General features: G+C 37.1%; 1 protein-coding gene across 7 annotated transcripts in view; it reads right to left on the minus strand.

The window, feature by feature from the left end:
- The window catches only part of ZNF638 (zinc finger protein 638), a 95884-nt gene that overhangs the window by 27471 nt on the left and 44338 nt on the right, over positions 1-24075 (minus strand). For all 7 annotated transcript variants that reach the window (XM_055539701.1, XM_055539705.1, XM_055539703.1 and 4 more), the window contains 8 exons: positions 12010-12068; positions 11740-11792; positions 7179-7229; positions 5425-5496; positions 4561-4647; positions 4065-4133; positions 3487-3524; positions 1592-1723 (listed from right to left, as the gene is read on the minus strand). In XM_055539701.1, coding sequence (XP_055395676.1) covers positions 1592-1723; positions 3487-3524; positions 4065-4133; positions 4561-4647; positions 5425-5496; positions 7179-7229; positions 11740-11792; positions 12010-12068 — 561 coding nt within the window. The remainder of the gene's footprint in view (positions 1-1591; positions 1724-3486; positions 3525-4064; positions 4134-4560; positions 4648-5424; positions 5497-7178; positions 7230-11739; positions 11793-12009; positions 12069-24075) is intronic.

Below are 24075 nucleotides of genomic sequence, written 5' to 3' on the forward strand. Positions count from 1 at the left end.
GGAGGGATTGGGGGCAAGAGGAGAAGGGGACGACAGAGGATGGGATGACTGGATGGCATCACTGACTCGATGGACGTGAGTCTCAGTGAACTCCGGGAGTTGGTGATGGACAGGGAGGCCTGGCGTGCTGCGATTCATGGGGTGGCAAAAAGTCGCACACGACTGAGCGACTGATCTGATCTGATCTGACAGTTTGGTTTTAATTTTCATACCTGGGTAAGTAAAACGATTGAAACTTGTTCCATACGTTTGATAGTTAATGAGGTGAAAACAGTTCATATTTTCATTTATAGTTATAGTTTTAATAAAATGAGTTATCTCTTTATGTCATTAGCCAGCATATTTATCAAACTTTTAGTATTTTATAGCATGTTTATACAAATCTTTTGTTTCCCATTTACACAAATATTTTAAATCTTTTATTTCAATTTTGCTTTATGTTAATTTTAATTTAAAAAATGTTTAGAATGTTTATATGAGTGAATCTGATATTTTTCCACATAACATCTAGAAAAATATTTAATCTCCAAAAACTTAATAGTGTACTCAACTGATTAGACTTGATAGTCTAATCAAAACTGGGCATAAATAATCTAGATTTGTATTTGGATTTTATATTTATGCACATTCAGTTCGGTATATGATGCAAACTACGAATCTGAATTATTCACTCCCAGAGTTTCACAATTTCCCCCTATGTCAATGTATTATCACATAAAATTCTTATATTAAGAAAATGTAGTTTTTCAATTTTTATCCATCTCAAAACATTACAAATAATGTGCTTTTTAGAAAATAGCTTTAATGAAATATAGTTTACATATCATAAAGTTCACCTGTTTAAGTATACAATTCAATGATTTTTAACGTAGAACTGTGTAACCATTCAAGTAATCTACTTCTGATGTAAGGTAAAACTGAATGTAGTTACTTATACTTACTATCCCTTCCTTCTTTGTTTTCTTAAGTACACTGGTTTCACTCTCAAAAATTTCTAATGATCACCAACTCCTTTCTATAAGAATGCTATGTGCCACCACTCTGAGGGTGCTGTTTCCATTATTTAAACTTCACTGAACTTTCATGTCCTATAAATATCTCCTACAAGTTGTTCATTATTAACACATTTTGTTTTAAAATTACAAAAGCAATAAACACTTATTATAGAAAACTGAAGACAGCTAGGCTGGTTCTATGTACTGATGACTCCACCAGTGTGAGTCTGAAAATGGTTATTTCCCATTTGAGTATAAACGGTAAAAAAAAAAAAAAAGCAGAAATACTAGCAAAGACAGCTAAACAAAACTTCGTAAGTTGTTAAAAAACTATTATTAAAGTATTTTCTGTTAAATTTTCAAGCAAATTTTTAATGGGGAAATCCATCCTTCCCACCATAAAACTACACCTGATTATAGAATAAAACTTTAAAAATAAGTGATTAACTGTATTTTGTATTTTAAAAATGCCTTAGCTTGAGACAGCTTATTTTGAGGTGTTGCTCTTAAACCCTTTCTTCCAAGTTTTGTAAAGTTAGTATTTTTCAAAATGAGCTTGCAGACAACATGAATTCACAACTATTTTCAACTCTTACCTTTTTATGAGATGACAAAATCAAAATATCCTTTAAACCACCAAATGGTTTTACAAGGTTGGAAACTTCTTCAACAGAATATCCTTTACTAGGCAAATCAGAAATAAGTACCATACACATTTCTTCTGTTTCCTTCAAAACAAATTTAAGAATTGACATTAAAACTTAACTGTTATTTACTTATATTTAAGTTTTACATTGCAGATCACTGTTAGTATTTAAATTGCATTTAATACTGATTAATTCAGAAAGTTGGTCTAAACCACAAATTAAAAACAAAACAAAATGCATTTTCCCACTCTGTAAGTATACAGAATAATTCTGTCATCTAGTTAAGGTCTTTAGTTCTCTTCCGTAACCATTACTTAAAAACAAGTTTAAAAACATAACGCTGCCTGTCTTTGACTGTAACTCTTTCATGTACTGTTCCCATTCCTGTGCCTTGTGATGCTAATATTTGATGCTCCAAATCAGCTCAGTTCAGTTCAGTTGCTCGGTCGTGTCCAACTCTTTACGACCCAGGCTTCCCTGTCCATCACCAACTGCTGGAGTTTGCTCAAACTCATGTCTGTTGAGTCAGTGATGCCGTCCAACCATCTCATCCTCTGTCATCCCCTTCTCCTCCTGCCTTCAATCTTTCCCAGCATTAGGGTCTTTCCCAATGAGTCAGTTCTTTGTATCAAGTGGCCAATGTAATGGGAGTTTCATCTTCAGCAACAGTCCTTCCAATGACTATACAGGACTGATTTCCTTTGGGATGGACTGGTTGGATCTCCTTGCAGTCCAAGGGACTCTCAAGAGTCTTTTCCAACACCACAGTTCAAAAGCATCAATTCTTCTGTGCTTAGCTTTCTTTATAGTCCAACTCTCACATCTATACAGGACTACTGGAAATCAGGGCATATCCTTTTATCATACTGAGTAAAATAATCCCTTTTAAGCAATATAAAAAAGCTTACCTAGTCTCTTACTCCATAACCCAATCCTCACTACAAAATACTTTCATTTCTGCCTTCTCTTCTCTTAGATCTATTTTATTCTTCAAGATGACTCCCCCCAAAATGCCAACTTTTCCTTTAGTGGATGTTGGGTGAAATCCACAGACGTGCACTATAGTAAATTTGGCAACTTCTAACTTTTCTTTCTGGAGGGTGAGAGGGTAGGAAATTATAATTTTCATAAGCTAGTTGAGAATGATTTTTAAACAGCATGCAAACTGTGTTCGCAAATGATTCCTTCTAGAATGCAATAAGTAAATCTAAATATTCTACTGCTGCTTTAAAATATTCTTCTCAAACCAAAATAGTTAAGTTAACACATACTACTTAACTACTACTTGAAGAATAGGGCAACCATTCTAATATGAACTTATCTTCAGCATCTGAAGGGTCTCAAGATCTTAACCACTAATTTCTAAATTAATGCAATTTTAACATATTCAAGATGACACATATAAACACAGGAAAACAAAGTGAACTTAAAGCCATTGAAATAGAACTGCAAATGCCACTTGCTCCTCTAAACATACAAAAAATTAACTGGTATTCTAAGTATTAACATATCGCCCATTTGCCTCTATAAGAAAAAAGAAAAAAAGAAATTTCACAAAATTCTGTTGTTTTTCTACTCAAAAACCCAGCTGGCCTAACACTCTCTTCTCAGTGAAAAGAAATGCTCAATAACATGTACATTTATGATAAGCTGCACCTAAATTTCTGTGACTTATTCTGCAACTCAAGATTTTTAAACTCAAAACATATTTACAAGGTCACAAAAGACCAGGATTTTCACCATACCTTATATGTACATTTTTCACCTAGGTTCATAGTAAGAAAACTACACTGTGTCACATCTCTTAAGCTTTAAAAAAAAAAAAAGTGAAATTAAAAACTGACCTTGTTGACTGGTTCATTTTCTGTGGCCTCCAAAGCAGCTGAAGATACAAAATAAAATAAGAATTCACGCAAATGTATTTTATTTATCAAGATCTAACTTTATTCCACAATGGATTAAATAGTAGCTTCATGAAAATGTATGTGACAGGCAAAAGACCAGAGAAATTTAAATAGGATACAGTTACAAAAATAACTGGCTTTTAAATAATAAATTCAGTTTTATTTCTTCTGAGAGCAAAATCAAGAGATAAGGTAAAGATCTGAATCACAATATTCTTAAATTCACCTAGGTATAACCCTATAGTTGTTGCTGTTGAATCACTCAGCTGTTCCCAACTCTTTGCGATCCCATGGACTGTAGCCCACCAGGCCCCTCTGTCCGTGGGATTTCCCAGGCAAGAATACTGCACTGGGTTGTCATTTCCAACATATTTTATATATATATATATGTAATATATATATTTCCTACATATATTTCCTACATATATATACATATGACACAAAAACCTTAGTAAAATTTATTTTTAATCTTTCATCTTTAAACATAAGAGAACAAAATTAAATTTCTATTTACCTACCTGAAATAGTTTCTTTAGCTCCATTTTCAGTGGTTTTGACTTCCACATTTGTCTTCATTTCAGAGCTTTCTGCAAGATCAAAGTGAAAGTGAAAGTTGCTCAGTCATGTCCGACTCTGTGACCCCATGGACTATACAGTCCATGGAATTCTCCAGGTCAGAATACTGGCGTGGGTAGCCTTTCCCTCCTCCAGAGGATTTTCCCAACTGAGGGATCGAACCTAGGTCTCGTGTATTGCAGGTGGATTCTTTACCAGCTGAGCCCTTATTAGTCTAGAAAAACACACTAATACAATTAAAACTAATGAATATAAACAGGAACTTAAGCTAGGTTCTTTTGTTATTTCAAGTCTCCATAAGCTGACCTGATTGAAGACAAAGCTAATACAAAATTTCCTTTTAAACAATTTTTAAGCAACGACTCCAAAATATACCTCTAATTATACAGATAGGATTTAATGAAACAAAAGCACTGAATGATAGCAATTCAAGCTTACCTGGTATATTCACAGATTTACTGATGTCTTTGTTCTTGACAATTCCAGCCTTTTTGACTTCCAGAGACTTCTTTCCACTAGATTTTGCTTTTAAAAGTAGAATTGAACTATTATTATAAGGCTCTATTCAGTCATTTAGCATGTTTCATACTAATATGTCAGTAAATAAGTAGTTCAACTTCATTATAAAAGGAGCTCTTTTCCATGTATTTATTTCTAATTTTTTTCAATATCTGTTTACCATTAAGATTAAAAGAAAATATAAACTGAGATATAATTTTTGTTAAGGGTTATTAATGATTCACAAATTTGATCCTCATGTGCCAAAAGCACACCAAAATCACACACAAAAATTCTATTTTATTATTTCCACAAAGATTCTTTACAATTACGTTAGTCTACTTGGAAAATATATTAATAAACAGATCATGTTAGTTTCAACATGTTACAACTTAGTGTTCCATTTCTTGATGGAGGATACATTCTTATAACACGGAAAGAAAATCTTTAAAGTAGAAATATTAAGGGAGTTCTATAAGCTGAGAAAGATAATATGAAGTGACAACTCTAAAAACAGGAAGAAAAGAAAGATTAAACAAGAGGGAAGTGGTGATGGCAGCCTAATATCATACAGCTGTCAGAAATGTTTCCAAAAATATCTGCAATGGCAAAAACTGTCAAAGACCAAAGCACCTAAAAACAAAAGTTGTGTGTTACGTTTTAAGTATTAAAGAAATATCTACTGAACTTTTCCAGATGTTATTAGATACAAATTATATAAATTTAAAACTTGTTTTTGATATTTATTTTATTCTTTAAACCAGAATTATAAATAAACTTTATATAACCTTTCAACAGTCTTACCTGTTTTGATTGAAGCTTTATTACCTTTAGCAGCTACCGTTACCACAGATTTGACAGAACCCGCTGACTTCCCTAAATCATAAAAGCTCAGTCAAAACTGGTTTATTTATTAACTAGTATCAACAATACTGAAAGAACCTCACAAAGGATATAAGAGCCAACGGACTATATTTTATTCAAAACATAAAATGCTATCATCTTTAGGGACACAGATCATTCGGTAAATTAGAAATGATAATTCACCTCCCTTTTTGGGTACTTAAAAAATAGCATTCAGGCAAGTTACTTAAATCAACTAGAAGCAAAATTACTAACTACAGTATATAAAAACATTTCTATGATAGCTTTAATGGTTCCAAAAGCAGTTATATTTAGGACCTCCCAGTTCAGACTTCCTTGGCTCCCAGTCGATTAATAAGCCCTTCAAAGTTAAAGTCGCTCAGTCTTGTCTGACTCTTTGTAACCCCATGGACTATGCAGTCCATGGAATTCTCTAGGCCAGAATACTGGAGTGGGTAGCCATTCCCTTCTCCAGGGGATCTTCCCAACCCAGGGATCAAACCCAGATCTCCCGCATTGCAGGCAGATTCTTTACCAGTTGAGTCACCAGGGAAGCCTTTAAAGAATACCTATATCATGGTCAGGCCACATCAAGATTGTTTTGACTCATTCGTAATGGGTCCTTATTTTAACAGAACTTTTTGAACTGCTCTAACACTTTGTACATATGCATATATTACTGCTGCCTATATTCCAAAATGTTTATATAAAGACTGTATCATCTAAGTGTCACTAAAAAGACTGCCAGAGAACAAGAAAAACTGAACCTTTTTATTCAGAGAGCAACAAGAAGTTTAGAATCAGGATTCTCAACAAGCAGCAAGACAGTATATGAGGAAAAAGCCCAGGATCAGAAGTCATTAAATCCAAGCTGAATTCCAAGTTAAATTGTGAAGTCTGGGGAAATTTACTGATTTCTGTGCACACTACCCTATTTATAAACAATGGTGGTAATCGCCCTATTTAACAGGACCTTCTCTAAAAATATGACCATGCTTCTGAAAAGTTATTAAAAGGAATTATGACATCTATAATATTTAATCAAAACAGCTTACAAATTCACTGTTCATATCCAAAGAGAGACCTTAATTTTTGCTCAAAAAGAGAAATACTAATCTTTATATTGTCAATTAACCAGTCATTTCCTAGTCATGCCCAAGTTTTGTCACACTGCAGTAACCTTAGCCCAAATGAAACCCTTAAGGTGTTTCTTCTTTCACTATTCTATGCTATTACCACAAAGAAATTCACTTTACTACTTCTAGTAGAGGAAAAACAGAAAGGGGGATAAATACTAGGGCAAGGAGAAAAAAATTAAACTAGTTAAATTAAATTAATTACTTTAAAATATAATGTAGCCTACAAAAAAAGCAAATAGAACATAATTTGCCATAAGTTTGTAATCCGAACTATTTTATAAAAGAAAAGTAAACAGAAAAGACCAAAAAGAGAAAAAGGGAAATATTTCTAATGTTCACCATGAGAAATAGTTTGCCAGTTAAATTATTTTATTTTTATAATAACTGCAGGAAAAGAGCACTGTCTACTAAATATGCTTTCTCGACTGTAAATTTCAAAAATTGGTATATACTCAGCAAACACTTTATCACATGAAATCCAAGACTACTGACAAAACCGTCTTAAACAATTTAAATTTAATTAGTATGTCTAACATCCTAATATAGAAAACATACCTGAAGATTTATTTACTTTGGTTGCAGATGTCTTGGTTTGTCCAGTTTTGGCTAAAATAGTAAGAAAAATACATCAATAACACATTACAAAAAATATCATTTACATTAAGAAAGAGCTAACTTGGCATAAGCTTCTTATCCTTATCCATCAGAGGGCAGAGAGAATGAAAACCACAATCACAAAAAACTAACCAACTGATCACATGGATCACAGCCTTGTCTAACTCAATGAAACTATGAGCCATACCATGTAGGGCCACCCAAGACGGACAGGTCACGGTGGAGAGTTCTGACAAAACGTGGTCCACTGGAGAAGGGAATGGCAAACCACTTCAGCATTCTTGCCTTGAGAACCCCATGAACAGAATGAAAAGGCAAAAAGATATGACACTGAAAGATGAACTCCCTGGGATGATAGATAGCCAATATGCTACTGGAGAAGAGAGGAGAAATAGCTCCAGAAGGAATGAAAAGGCTGAGCCAAAGCAGAAACAACACCAAGTTGTGGATGTGTCTGGTGGCAAAAGTAAAAGTCCTATGCTGAAAAGAACAATACTGCATAGGAACCTGGAATGTTAGGTCCATGAATCAAGGTAAACTGGAAGTGGTCAAATTGGAGATCGGAAAAGACAATGGCACCCTACTCCAGGACTTTTGCCTGGAACGTCCCATGGATGGAGGGGCCTGGTGGGCTACAGTCCACAGGGTCGCTAAGAGTCGGACATCACTGAGGGACTTCACTTTCACTTTTCACCTTCATTCATTGGAGAAGGAAATGGCAACACACTCCAGTGTTCTTGCCTGAAGAATTCCAGGGATGGGGGAGCCTGGTGGGCTGCCATCTATGGGGTCGCAAAGAGTCGGACACGACTGAAGCAACTTAGCAGCAGTAGCAAACAGGAGGTGGCAAGAATAAACACTGACATTTTAGAAATTAGTGAACTAAACTGGACCGGAATGGGCAAATTTAATTCATATGATCACTGTATCTACCGATTCTTGGTGGCAAGAATCCCTGAGAAGAAATGGAATAGCCCACATAGTCAACAAGAGTCCAAAATTCAACACTTGGGTGCAGTCTCAAAAACGACAGAATGATCTCAGTTTGTTTCCAAGGAAAACCATTCAATATGGTAGTAATTCAGTTCATTTCCAAGGCCAATGATTCAATATCATAATAATTCAAGTCTATGCCCCAACCACTAATGCTAAAGAAGCTGAAGTCAAATGGTTCTATGATGACCTCATAGTCAACAAGAGAGTCTGAAATGCAATCTCAAAAATGACAGAATGATCTCTGTTCCTATCCAAGGCAAACCATTCAGTATCATAGCAATCCAAGTCTATACTCCAACCACTAATGCCAAAGAAGCTGAAGTTAAACGGTTCTATGATGACCTGAAAGACCTTACAGAACTAACACCTTTTCATCATAGGGGACTGGAATGCAAAAATAGGAAGTCAAGAGATACCTGGAGTTAACAGGAAAGCTTGACCTTAGAGTACAAAATTAAGCATGGCAAAGGCTAACAGAGTTTTGCCAAGACAACACACTGGTCATAGCAAACACCCTCTTTCAACAACACAAGAGTCGACTCTATACATGGACATCACAAGATGGTCAATGCTGAAATCAGACTGATTATATTCTTTGCAACCAAAGATGGAGAAGCTCTATACAGTCAGCAAAAACAAGACCAGGAGCTGACTGTGGCTCAGATCATAAACTCCGATTGCAAAATTCAGACAAATTGAAGAAAGTAGGGAAAACCACTAGACCACTCAGGTATGACTTAAATCAAATCCCTTGCAATTATACAATGCAAGTGACAAGTCAATTCAAGGGATTAGATCTGATTGAGTGTCTGAAGAATTATGGATGGAGGTTTGTAACACTGTTCACGAGGCAGTGATAAAACCATCCCCAAGAAAAAGAAATGCAAAAAGGCAAAATGGTTGTCTGAGGAGGCCTTACAAATAACTGAGAAAAGAAGAGAAGCTAAAGGCAAAGTAGAAAAGGAAAGATAACAATCTGAATGCAGAATTCCAAAGAACAGCAAGGATAGACAAGAAAGCCTTCCTAAGTGAATGATGTAAGGAAACAGAGGAAAACAATAGAATGCGAAAAGACTAGAGATCTCTTCAAGAAAATTAGAGATAGCAAGGGAACATTTCATGCAAAGATGGGAACAATAAAGGACAGAAACGGCATGGACCTAACAGAAGTAGAAGAGATTAATAAGAGGGGGCAAATATACACAGAAGAACTATACAAAAAGGATCTTAATGATCTGGATAACCATGATGGTGTCATCACTCACCTAGAGCCAGACATACTGGAATGGGAAGTCAAGTGAGACTTAGGAAGCATCACTACAAACAAAGCTAGTGGAGGTGACAGAATTCCAGTTGAGCTATGTCAAATCCTAAAAGATGATGCTGTGAAAGTGCTGCACTCAATATGCCAGCAAATCTGGAAAACTTAGCAGTGGCCACAGAACTGGAAAAGGTCAGTATCATTCCAATCTCCAATCCCAAAGAAGGGCAATGCCAAAGAATGTTCAAACTACCACACAGTTGCACTTATTTCACATGCTAGCAAGGTCATGCTCAAAATCCTTCAAGCTAGGCTTCAACAGTACATGAACCAAGAATTTCCAGATATTCAAGGTGGATTTAGAAAAGGCAAAGGGACCAGAGATCAAATTGCCAACATCCGCTGGATCATAGAAAAAGCAAGAAAACATCTACTTCTGCTTCACTGACTATGTTAAAGCCTTTGACTGTGTGGATCACAACAAACTGCGGAAAAGTCTTCAAGAAATGGCAATACCAGACCATCTTGGTATTCTGCCTGCCTCCTGTGAAACCTGCATGTAGGTCAAGAAGCTATAGTTAGAACCAGGCATTGAACATCAGACTAGTTCAAAACTGGGAAAGGAGTACGTCAAGGCTGTATATTGTCACCTGCTTACATAACTTTTATGCAGAGTACATCATGAGAAATGCTGAGCTGGACAAAGCACAAGCTGGAATCAAGATTGTGGGGAGAAATATCAATAACCTCAGATATGCAGATAATACCACCCTTATGGCAAAAAGCAAAAAGGAACTCAAGAGTCTCTTGATGAAGGTGAAAGAGGAGAGTGAAAAAGCTGGCTTAAAACGCAAACAATCAAAAAATGAAGATCATGGCCCCACCTGGTCCCACCACTTCGTGGTGAATAGGTGGGGAAAAAGTGGAAAGTGGTAGGTTTTCTTTTCTTGGGCTTCAAAATCACTGCAGATGGTGACTGCAGTAATGAAATTAAAAGACGCTTGCTCCTTGGAAGAAAAGCTATGACAAACCTACACAGCATGTTAAAAAGCAGAGACATTACTTTGTAGACAAAGGTCTGTATAGTCAAAGCTATGGTTTTTCCAGTAGTCATGTATGGATGTGTGAATTGGACCATAAAAATGGCTGAGTGCCAAAAAATTGAGGCTTCTGAACTATGATGTTGGAGAAAACTCTTGAGAGTCCCTTAGACTGCAAGCAGATCAAAGATACGATGTGAAGAACTGACTCATTAGAAAAGACCTTGATGCTGGGAAAGACTGAAGGCAGGAGGAGAAGGGGGCAACAGAGGATAATATGGTTAGATGCCATCACCGACTCAATGGACATGAGTTTGAGCAGGGTCCAGGAGTTGGTAATGGACAGGGAAGCCTGTCCTATTGCAGTCCATGGGGTCACAAAGAGTCAGACACGACTGAGTGACTGAACTGAACTGAAATGCCTAAGGGTCATGAAAGGTATCAAGAAGAAGCATTTTCTGAGACAGGCCTTAAAGAATAAATTGGAATTTGCCCCACCTTGACCCTCCAAAAGGAGTTTTAATTGGCTTTGTATTTTCATTATCTTGCACAAGGCCTGGTACCTACTAAGTAGGTACTTCAGAAGTGCTTACTGCTGCTGCTAAGTCGCTTTAATTGTGTCCAACTCTGTGCGATCCTAGAGACAGCAGCCCACCAGGCTCCTCTATCTCTGGGATTCTCCAGGCAAGAACCCTGGAGTGGGTTACCATTTCCTTCTCCAATGCATGCACGCATGTTAAGTTGCTTCAGTTGTGTCCGACTCTGTGCGACCCCATAGACAGCAGCCCACCAGGCTCCTTTGTCCACGGGATCTAGAGGGAAGGATACTGGAGCAGGTTGTTACTAAATAAAGTTAACTGTAATTTAGACAATGACTCTACATGAATCAACAGTATAAAGACCTGTGAAATGAAATAGGACAGAACAGCTGGAAAATAAACTGCTCTGAGTAACTGAAACATAATATACATATGTGTGACAAGAGACTGAAAAAGTAATCTGGGGGAAAGGGTAAGGGGTCATTTATGCAAGGCTGAAGAATATGGGCATTCTCCAGTGGATCACTAGCTTAAAACAGGGGCCAATGTGGATCCCTTCTACTAAAGCACAATGAATACTATTTTCCTAGCATCATCTTGCAAGAAGTTTCCAGTAAACTGACAAAATATACTCATATTGGAGGAGTATTAAACGAACAACTTACTAGCAGAAGCTGCAGTCACAGTTTCAATAGCTGTGGAAGCATCTGTATCTTTTCTATTAAAAAAAAAAAAAATTAGCCAAGAAATTCTAACACCAAAATCTTCTAAAGATGCAAAGCTTGTATCTAAAAAAGTTTAAAATAATTTAATTAGAATGATGTCCCATTTGAGTCAGGGAGATTAAAATATATTAAAAACGTAGTTGTCAAAACTTTTAAAATTTAATTCATATGCATATTTGTTCTCACGCAGAAAATCATAGAATTACTTACTTTAAAGTAGATGCAGATGTTTTCTTTGAATCTGACATCTTTTTCTTCACCTCTTTGTTCTATGAAAGAAAAATATTTTGAAAACCTTAAGCCTCTTCTCAAATTATAAAAGGGAATATGCAAAATACACAAAAGCATATGAAATCTACACACATATAAAACCACAAACAAAAATCTTCTTACCCTGAAGTAAAAATGCTAATTACCTTTTCTATTTATAGACAGAAATAAAATATTTTCAACTTGTGATTATACAGTGTAATTTTATATCTTGTCTTTTATCACTTATTGGCATTTTCTTATCACTATCTTTCAAAGACATTTCTAATAGTGCCATACCATTTCTGATACTAATTACTATCACTCTGGTCCAATCTATCACAATCTTTTGTTTTAATTACTATAATAGACTCATAATGGTCTCTGCTTCTGTCTTTGCTTTTCAACCACCCTCACTCCATTTTTAACACAGAATGAGACTGATAACTGCCACTCCTAAACTCAAAACCTTTCATCACACTCAGAAAAAAAGCTAATACTTAAAAGTTTACACTACTCATTTTACCCATTCTTTACCCCCAAATCACCACATATCTCTTTACAGCCATCTCCACTTTCAATCCCAAGCACCCTTTAAACTCCTAAAACAAAACAAACTACATAGGCATGGACTTGTGAAGTCTTCTGCAGTTGCTGTTTGGAATGCTCCCAATTCAAGGAACAATTTACACCTTCACCTCCTTTTCACATTTTTAATGAGACCTTCCATAACTACCTTACTGAAAGGTGCACTGCTCTTTAAGCTTGGCAATTAGTGAACATCCAATAACTGCACAATTGCACTCATCTCACATGCTAGTGAAGTAATGCTCAAAATTCTCCAAGCCAGGCTTCAGCAATACGTGAACCATGAACTTCCAGATGTTCAAGCTGGTTTTAGAAAAGGCAGAGGAACCAGAGATCAAATTGCCAACATCCGCTGGATCATGGAAAAAGCAAGAGAGTTCCAGAAAAACATCTATTTCTGCTTTATTGACTATGCCAAAGCCTTTGACTGTGTGGATCACAATAAACTGTGGACAATTCTGAAAGAGATGGGAATACTAGACCACCTGACCTGCCTCTTGAGAAACCTGTATGCAGATCAGGAAGCAACAGTTAGAACTGGACATGGAACAACAGACTGGTTCCAAATAGGAAAAGGAGTACGTCAAGGCTGTATACTGTCACTCTGCTTATTTAACTTATATGTACATGAGAAACGCTGGGCTGGAAGAAGCACAAGATGGAATCAAGATTGCCGGGAGAAATATCAATAACCTCAGATATGCAGATGACACCACCCTTATGGCAGAAAGTGAAGAAGAACTAAAGAGCTTCTTGATGAAAGTGAAAGAGGAGAATGGAAAAGTTTTCTTAAAGCTCAACATTCAGAAAACTGAGATCATGGCACCTGGTCCCATCACTTCGTGGGAAACAGATGGGGAAACAGTGGAAACAGTGACAGACTTTATTTTTGGGGGCTCCAAAATCACTACAGATGGTGACTGCAGCCATGAAATTAAAAGACGCTTACTCCTTGGAAGGAAAGTTATGACCAACCTAGATAGCATATTCAAAAGCAGAGACATTTCTTTGCCAACAAAGGTCCGTCTAGTCAAGGCTATGGTTTTTCCAGTGGTCATGTATGGATGTGAGAGTTGGACTGTGAAGAAGGCTGAGCACCGAAGAATTGATGATTTTGAACTGCGGTGTTGGAGAAGACTCGAGAGTCCCTTGGACTGCAAGGAGATCCAACCAGTCCATCCTAAAGGAGATCAGTCCTGGAATCAGTTCTTTGGAAGGACTGATTTTAAAGCTGAAACTCCAATACTTTGGCCACCTCATACGAAGAGTTGACTCACTGGAAAAGACTCTGATGCTGGGAGGGATTGGGGGCAGGAGGAGAAGAGGACGATAGAGGATGAGATGGCTGGATGGCATCACCGACTCGATGGACACGAGTTTGGGTGAACTCCGGGAGTTGGTGACAGACAGGGAGGCCTGGCGTGCTGCGATTCATGGGGTCGCAAAGAGTTGGACACGACTGAGCAACTGAACTGAACTGAATAAATGTGTTAAAATGATTTGAACTTATAATTGCTGTCATTTTATGTTTTCTGTTCTTTGGAGGCATCCTTGCCATTTCCTTTTGTGCCATACGGGATTTTATCCCAACATCTCCCTTACCCCCAGGAGTTTAGAAAATACTCATCCTCCTACTTCGGAGAAGGTGATGGCACCCCACTCCAGTACTCTTGCCTGAAAAATCCCATGGACGGAGGAGCCTGGTAGGCTGCAGTCCATGGGGTCGGAAGAGTAGGACACGACTGAGCGACTTCACTTTCATGCATTGGAGAAGGAAATGGCAACCCACTCCGGTGTTCTTGCCTGGAGAATCCCAGGGACGGGGGAGCCTGGTGGGCTGCCGTCTATGGGGTCACACAGAGTCAGACACGACTGAAGTGACTTAATATCCTCCTACTTACATCCTACTAATGGGTAATAGGCTTCCCTGGTGGCTCAGATGGTAAAGCGTCTGCCTACAATGCAGGAGACCCGGGTTTGATCCCTGGGTCAGGAAGATCCTCTGGAGAAGGAAATGGCACCCCACTCCAGTACTCTTGCCTTGAAAATCCCATGGACAGAGGAGCCTGGAAGGCTACAGTCTATGGGGTCGCAAAGGTCAGACACGATTGAGCGACTTCACTTTCATTTTCAATGGGTATCTCCAATTTCAAAAGAAATATGAAACTATTGATTTCTTCTTATAAATTTAAAAGCCCTTACACCTTGGCTTACATGCTAATTTTGATGACATTATTTTAAGACAAAGTTATTGTTTTTAATTTTTTTAAACAATTTATACTATTTTATAAAGATACAACTATTTGTGTTTTATCCTGGTTAAATGGGTTTCCCAGGTGGCTCAGTGATTAAAAAAAAAAAAAAAATCTGCCTACCAATTTAGGAGATCCGAAAGACTCAGGTTTGATCCCTGGACCAGAAAGATCCCCTGGAGGAAGAAATGGCAACCCACTTCAGTATTCATGCCTGGGAAATACCACAGACAGAGGAGCCTGGTGGGCTCCAGTCCATGGGGTAGCAAAGAGTCAGAAACGACTGAGCATACATGCACTCTATGTTTAAATGGTTTTATTACTCTCTGTTTAGTCACTAAACCTTGTCCAACTCTTGCGATCCCATGGACTGTAGCCCACCCAGCTCCTCTGTCCATGGCATTTCCCAGGCAAGAATACTGGAGTGAGTTGCCATTTCCTTCTCTGGGGGATCTTTCTGACCCAGGGATCAAACCTGCATCTTCTGCATTCACAGATGGATTTTTTACCCCTGAGCCACCAGAGAAGCCTGCTGCAATCACCGTTTTATATCATAACTTCTCCATTTCTAAAGTTCTTCATTTTGATAATTATATTTTAGGAAATACATATAGATGAAAGGTTCTTTGAGCCCATATATGTCTGAGAATACTGTCCTAGCATACAACTTGATTATTTGACTTGAAATCCACATAATAAATTACAATGAATCAATCTTTTTCTCACTCAACCTTGAGAATGAGTTGCTTGGCTATCTAAGGCTGGCCTACCTCTTTTTACATTTACACAGTTTCTGCCTGGATCACTAGGGCTTTCACCTTTATAACTATGAAACTTAACATCTTCACCAGTTTTTAAGTGATATCTTCTTTCTGCAATCCTAGTTATATGCAGACTGGGTCTCTTAGATGCATCCACCATGACTTTCCTCTTCATTATTTTAGACCTTTTAACCTTTACTAATAAAGTTCTAAGAAGGATGGAAGCACATCTGCCTTGTTCATTAATGCATCTTCTGCATGTACCACAATGGCTGACATACAAAAGATGTTTAAGAGATAGTTCTTTCCTTAAATATTTATTTATTGGGTTGTGCTGGTTCTTAGTTGCAACACACAAACTTTTAGTTGTCACATGTGGGATTTAGTTCCCTGATCAGGGATCGAACCCACACCCCCCTGCAATGGAAGCATAAAGTCTTAGTCACTGGACCACCAGGAAGTCCCAAGAAATAATTTTTGAATTAAAATGAAACTCAACTCTCTTCTGAACTGATTGTATATCCTCAGTTTTATCTGTTATTAATCAGACTTTCCATAATGCTCAAACCACTGTGTGCTGCTTCCTGGCATTGTTTTTGTTCTCCATGCAGTCTTCTTAAATGTAAGCTAACTGCTTGCTCTAGGTTTTAGATGTAATGGTCACCATGAATCTTACTGAAACCAGTAAATCTGAGTTTTTTAAGTCTTGTTTTTTCTGTTTTGTTTTCTTGAAGAGCCATAGCACTATTTTATAACTGCAAAGGTCCTTCTGTTTGTTGAAAACTCTGATTATATTTTTTTCTGTATCAAGAGCTCCTGCTTCCTTAAGGAAAATTCTGAGTACCAACATGTGCCCATTTTTCTGGAAAAGAAGAATGCTTGCTTTCAGCAGACTGGTTAAGAATCATTGTTAAAGACTCATGTCTATGCTGGCTTGTAATTAAACACATGGTTATTTGTCAGACAAGGTTTGTCACCAGAACTGTGCAGAACCATACTTTAATCCTTCAGGTGTAATACAGGGCTGTAGAAAGTTTTTACCTTTTCTCTAACATTTTATTACTGATTCCAAGAAGTAGCAAAATGAATAGAGTATTTTCTGAATCACAGAGTCCAAGGCAGTCCTAACATGAAACATCAAATGTAGGCAGAAAGGTTTTGTCATGGTTTTAACTATTCATGCCAAAATTAAGATGTAGACCAAGAAAGCTATAGGGCTGACATTCTTTTTCCTAGTTTGAGTTTCCAGTCTATTTTGTGCTTGCTCTGACAGGAAAACTTAATGTCTTCCCCTATGGTAACAGGCCAAAAGATTATCCCATAAACTTCTAACCTTGAAGAAGCCATAACCAGAGTTCTGTTGGGGGTTCCCTCTGGTCAACCGCAAGAGAGAAGTCATGAGTAAATCTTCAAAGGCTTTAATTCAGCACCACTCAAACCATATTTAACTGAAGAACATCAATGTTTGTTACAGGCAGATGGCATGTTTTCTAGTTTTCAGTGCTGATACTTAGGCCATTCATTATTATGAAAATCAACAGTTAATGACTGAACTATTCAACTTACACTGCTGCCTTACCAACCTTATAAAAAAGTCATCTAAGAGAATTATTTTAATCTGTTTGAAATACTCTAACACCCTAAATGTATCATTACTCAGTCATTTTCCCAGATTAAACATTTTAGAATTAAAGAATATTGATCTCACATTTAGAACTTTAATAATCAGCTAGTCCTGCTTGAGAGTCAATGGTAAAAAAGCTACTTCTTCTTTCTATTCTCAAGGTTACTAATCTACCCCAAACTGTTAGAGTAGTCTGCTTGTCCAGATGAGTGCTCTAACTGGATTTCAGTGATCTTTTCTCTTCTTTCCTTTAATCAATATGCTAAGCTTTCTTTGCCTTCAGAGTCATCTGCCCTACTAATTCATTCTGCAGATCACTTCCTGATGAATCTTTCAAATCCATCGATTTCACTGTCATAGCCCTGCTGAAAACTTTGAATAACATTTAAATGTCTCAAAATAAAGTTTAAATTATTAAATTACGCATTCAATTCTTGCTTCCCCTTATTCTTCTCTGCAATAGAGGAGGATATGTGTCACAGTTCTGATAAATCAAAAGTAGGGGGAAGTTGCTGGGGAACTCCTCCTTCTTGGGGGTGTGTCTGGGGGGTAGGGGGACGCTAAAAATTCATTGCGTTCCTGACACATTCCTTTCTTTCTGTTTGAAAGATTGAAATAATACCAGAAGGTACAACAACCATCTTACAAAAAGGATGAAAAAGTACATGCTAATGACAGTGCATTAGAAAAATCAAAAGGCTGGGCTCCTGAAGAAATTTTAGAGCTGTTGTAATAGCCACAGATCACCCACCAGCCAATTTCCTGTTATAAGATAAATAAACCTCTTATTTGTTTAATAAACCATTGGAGAAGTTTTCTGTTAACTGAAAATGAAAGAAATTCTAAATTGGTAATGACAACGGTCACCACGTAATAATTATTCAAATTAGGACAATAGGACAGTGCGATGGGCATGTATGTACCTAGTATTAGTAAACCAGAATGATGGGTTACTCCAATAATAACTAACCAGAAAACATAAAAAATAAAACTTTTAATAGCAATTGAAATAATATTTATGACATATACAAATAAATAAAAATTAACACTTCTTCCAAAATGCATGTTATGGAAACATACAAAAGAACGTTATGGGAAAAAAATGTAAAAACTCGCTGAGGGACACAAAATGAAACCTAAATAAATGAAGGAATAAAACCTGTTTTGGGACAGCAAGATTTAGTACTGTAAATACATCAATACAAATTCTGTACAGTACCAATTAAACGCCCATTAAGGTTTTTTAGAAAACAAACTGATTTTAAATCTAATACGTAGGAGTAAATGTTTAAGATTAAGCAAAAATACATGGAAGGAGAAAACAAAGAAAAATGATTCTATTAGAAAAATGGCAAGTATTATAAAACTATAGTTAGAAAAATTTAAACTACATAGTATTCATATGAAAATTAACAGATTGAAACAGATCTATGTGTATAGGGTAGTTTATACACAAGACAGCTTTACAAATCAATGAGGAAAGATAAATGAGGCATAAATCGTGTTGGGTTTATTGGTTACCCATTTTGCAAACAGTCGTATCATTCACACATTGTATCACAAATAATAGATTTAAAACATAATGGAAATATATCTTTCTGGCACTGGTATAAGGGTCTTCTAAAATAAAAGAAAAAAGCCATTAAGAGTAAAAAGGCAGTAAAACTGGAATACACCAAAATTAAAAAAACTTTATGTATCATATAAGCAACATACTAAAAGAAAATACTGCTCATGTATAATACAAAATTAGTTTCTTAGGATAATGAACACCTTCAGATGAAAGTTTTTTAAAAGGCAAATAACCCAATAGAAAAATGTGAGAAATAGGATGCAGCGCTCTCCTCCCACAGATTCATCAGAAGTACATCTACATGTAGACCAACTTACAAAGAATATCTACTGAACAATACCAGAAGACAGACTTCCAAAGAAGCATGAAAATCTCCGCATAACAGCGAAGGGCAAAAGAATAGAGAAAATAAAGAAAGGAATCAGGACAGGACCTGTGCCTCTGGGAGGGAGCTGTGAAAGAGGAAAAGGCTTCTGCACACTGGGAAGTCCCCTCACTGATGAGATCAGCTGGAACAGAGAGGGGGGAAATGGAGCCTCAGAGGAGAGCTCAGAGACAGAGGTGCCAAGGACAAAGCCAAGAGAAACCTGAACAGACTGCTGGTGCTGGCCAGCTCCCCACAGCCTAAGATGCTTGTCCATTCAACCACTAGGGCAGGTGGAGCTTGTGTCCTGAGGCTTGGGCTCTGGAGATCAGGCCCAAAGGACAGAACTGGAGTTGGCTGTGTGAAGACAGTCTGAAGGGGGTACGAGGTAGTATACCACAACTGATGGAGTCCAAGAAGAAGCCTGGGTCCTTCAGAGAGACAAGGGACCACTGTTAGGGGGCGCAAGAGGAGAGGGGTGTCACAGAAGCTTCTTTCTCCATATGCTCATAGGCGGCCCACACAAACTCCAGGGGTGGGTGCAAGTCGTAGCTGCCATCTCAGATTCCAGGAGTAGGCACAGACTGGTGCCAATGCCGTTGCCAAGAGTTCCACAAACAATATGCAGGTCAATGCCCCCACCTTTCTGGGAACTTGATGGCTTGCCACTGCTGCGAGTCCGCACTCAGGGTCAACTTCCCTGGGAGCATGTGAGGCCTGCCACTGCTGCCAAGGGTTTCATGACCCAATGCCAACCACTGCCCCCACCTCTCTGGGGGTTTGCAGAATAACACTGTCACTGCAGAGGAACACAACTGCAGCCCCCACCTTCCTGGGAACCTGCATAAGTCGAGCATCTGTGCATTTGCATACCCTTATCAAGGTGGTAACAACCAGCACATGCTGACGAAAGAGACAGCAAGCATCCAAATCAAAAACGGTCTTCACACCAAAAAAATATTAAAACCCAAAAAAGCTATACAGGGATGTTCCTGCTTATAAATAGCCCTCTAAGACGACATGAGACAGTTGTTTCTCCTAAACTCTTGGACTAAGAGAAATACAAGGAAAATGAGAAGCAGAGAAACCACTCTCAGTTAAAATATCAAGAATATTTCCCTGAAGGAACAATGAAACAAAACTCTTCAGTCTAAAAGACACTGAGTTGAAAAAGGAGATAATGAAAATACTGAAGGAATTAAGAAAGGCTATCAAGAGAAATACAGATTATTATTAAAAAAGAACTAGAAACTGTGAAAAGGAGCTAAGTAAAATCTAAAAATTCATTTGCCAAGATGAAAGCTGAGCTCAAGGCAGTAAATAGCAAAATGAATAATGCAGAAGAAAGAATAAGTGACCTAGAAGACAGACTTGGAAAGTACCCAGTCAAAAGAGCAGACAGAAAGCCAAATGAAAAAAAAAAGCAATATAAGAGACCTATGGGGTAATAATATAAAGCAGGCCAGTCTATGCAGAGATTGAAGAAAAAGAAAGAAAAAAGGGGACTGAAAATGTATTTGAAGAAATTATGGCTGAAAATTTCCCAAACCTAAAGAAGGAAACATATCCAGATACAGGAAGCACAGTAGGTCCCAAACAAGATGAACCCAAATAGACCTACTCCAAGACATAATAAAAATGGCAAAAGTTAAAAATAAAGAGAGAATTCTAAAGGCAGCAAAATAAAAACAGAGTTCATTACTAGGGAACCTCCAGAAGGCTATCAGTTGACTTCAATATAGAAATACTGCAGGCCAGAAGGGAGAGGCAGAATAAAAGGAAATGATCAAATCACAAAAAGTAAAAGGGAAGAAGAAAAGAATCAACTGGAAAATACAGTTTGGTGTGGCAATATTTAAATCAACTACACTTCAACATTTTTTTTTAATGAAAAGTGTAAATCAACTATATTTCAACAAAATTTTTAAAGGAAAAAAAAATACCAATAAATACATGAATCAATAATTACTTTAAATGTCAATACTCCAATCCAAAGACATAGAGTAGGACTTCCCTAGTGGAGCACTGGATAAGAATCTGCCTGCCAATGAAGTAGACACAAGTTCGATCGCTGGTGCTGGAAGATTGCAAATGCCACAGAGCAAGTAAGCCTGGCCCCACAACTAATGAGTCTGTGTGCCGCAACTACTGAACCCACACCCATAAAGCCTGTGCTCAGCAACAAAAGAAGAAACCACAGTGAGAAGCCCACACACAACAAAGACCCAGCACAGCCAAAAATAAGTTAATTTTTAAAAACAAAGAGGGGATATACACTATCATGTGTAAAATTAAAAAAAAAAAAATAAAAGAGTGACAGACTGGATTAAAAAATAAAAGCCTACCATATTCTGCCTACAAGAGATCCACCTTAAGGCAAAGGACACATACAGATTGAAAGTGAAGGCATGGAAAAAGATATCTCATGCAAAAATAAAGAAAGTGGGACTTGCAATACTCATATCAGACAAAACAGATTTTAAAGCAAAGGCTACAAAATAAAGGACACTATATAATGATAAAAGGATCAATACAAGAGGAAGATTTTACACTCATCAACAAATATGCACATAATTTAAGAGCACCCAAATACATAAATAACTAACAGATATGAAGGGAGAAATCAGCAGGAAGACAATAGTAGGAGACTAACACCCAACTCACATCAGTGGAGAGATTTTCCAGACAGAGAATCAAAATGCAACAGAAGTCCCAAATGTTACAACAGAAAAGTAAGACTTAATAGATATTTTCAGGACACTGCATCCAAAAAAACCCCACAGAATATACATATTTTTCAAGTGCACACACATTTTCTAGGATTGACCACATGTCCTGGGGCACAAAACTAACACTAACCTAAACAAATTTAAGGGTACAGATATTATTTCAAGCATTTTCTCCGATCACAATGTCATGAAAGGAGAAGTCAACCACAGGAAATAAGAAAAAAAAAAAGATTACATGGAGATTAAATAACATGCTACTAAAAAAAAAAAAAAGGTTCAATAAGGAAATTAAAAAGTACTTGAGACAAACAACAACACAATCATAGAAAATCTATATGAAGTGAAGCCGCTCAGTCGTGTCCAACTCTTTGGGACCCCATGGACTGTAGCCCACCAGGTTCCTCCATCCATGGGATTTTCCAGGCAAGAGTACTGCAGTAGGTTGCCACTTCCTTCTCCAGGGGATCTTCCCGACCCAGGGATCAAACCCGGGTCTCCCACATTGTAGGCAGACGCTTTACTGTCTGAGCTACCAGGGAAGCCCTATGCAATCCAGCAAAAGCAGTTCTTAAGAGACCAGTTCATAGTGATAACAGGTCTTCATCAAAAACAAGAAAAATATCCCAAGTAAAAAAGCCTAATCTACTACACAAAAGAATTAAAAAAAAAAAACAAACAAAAAAACAACCTAAAGTCAGAAGAAGGAAGGAAATAAAGATGGGGGTGGGGGAGAAATAAAATAGAGATTAAGAATAGGGAAAAAAAAGTCAACAAAATCAAGAGCTGGTTCTTTGAAAGGGTAAACAAAACTGAACTTCCAATACAAAAAGCCCAGGACCAGAGGGCATTATAGGCAAATTCTCTCAAAGAAGAATATAAAAGACTGAAGGAGAGAGAACAGTCTCAAAGACATTCTATAAAGCCACCATCACTCTAATACCAAAACCAGAGGAAGAAACCACCAAAAAAGAAAATTACAGGTCAGTATCATTGATGCATATGTAACACGACCAAGTGGGATTCATCCCAGGTTGATAAGTATGGTTCAACATACACAAATCAACATAACACATCACAGTAACAAGTCAAAAACCACATGATCATTTCAACAGATGCAGAAAAAGCATTCAATATCCATTCAAGATAAAAACTCCTATCACGTAACAAATAAAAAGGATCCAAATTGGAAGGGAGGAGGTACAATTGTTACTATATGCAGGTGACATGATACATATATAAAAAGCCCTAAGAACTACACATAAAAACGAACAGATCTAATAAATGAATTCAGCAAAGTAGTAGGATACAAGATTAACATTCAGAAATTGGTTGCATTCCCTTCACAGGAACAATGAAATATCCGAAAGAGAATGTCCTTTAAAATCTTGCCAAAAGATACCTGGCAGAAACAAACACAATACTGTAAAGCAACTATCCTCCAATTAAAAATAAATAAACCGAAAAAAAAAAAAAAAAAAGAAACCTTCCACGAGAAAAAAAGTTTCACCAAAAAAATTTAAAAACCTAGGAATAAACTTGACCAAGGAAGTGAAAAACTTACATGCTGAGAGTTATAAAATATTAAGAAATAAAAGAAGATTCAAAGAAACAGAAAAATAGGCCATGCTCTTGAATTGAAATAACACTGTTAAAATGGAAATACTATCCAGAAAAACCTACAGATTTAATGTGATCCCTATCAAATTACGCCCTCATGACATTTTTTCACAGAAGTAAAATAATCCAAAAATTTATGTGGAACCATAGACCCACAATTGCCAGAGCAATTGTCAGGGGGGGAAAAAAAAAGAAAAGCAGGAAGCATAACTCTCCCAGACTTCAGACAATACTACAAAGCTACAGTAAACAAAAAACAGTTTGCACCTGGTACAAAAACAGACATGCAAATGACTGGAACAATATAGAGAGCCCAGAAATAAACCTATACATCTATGGTCAATTAATCTTCAATGAACGAAGCAAGAACAAACAATGGGAAAAAGACAGTCACTTCAGCAAGTGGTGCTGGGAAAGTTGGACAGCTGCATGTAAATAAACGAAGTTAGAACATACCCTTTCACAACACACAGACATGAACTCAAAATGGCTTAAAGACTTAAAACATATTTTGGCGTT

The sequence above is a fragment of the Bubalus kerabau genome, chromosome 11 (genome assembly GCF_029407905.1).
Source record: "Bubalus kerabau isolate K-KA32 ecotype Philippines breed swamp buffalo chromosome 11, PCC_UOA_SB_1v2, whole genome shotgun sequence".
In the NCBI taxonomy this organism is placed as follows: domain Eukaryota; kingdom Metazoa; phylum Chordata; class Mammalia; order Artiodactyla; family Bovidae; genus Bubalus; species Bubalus kerabau.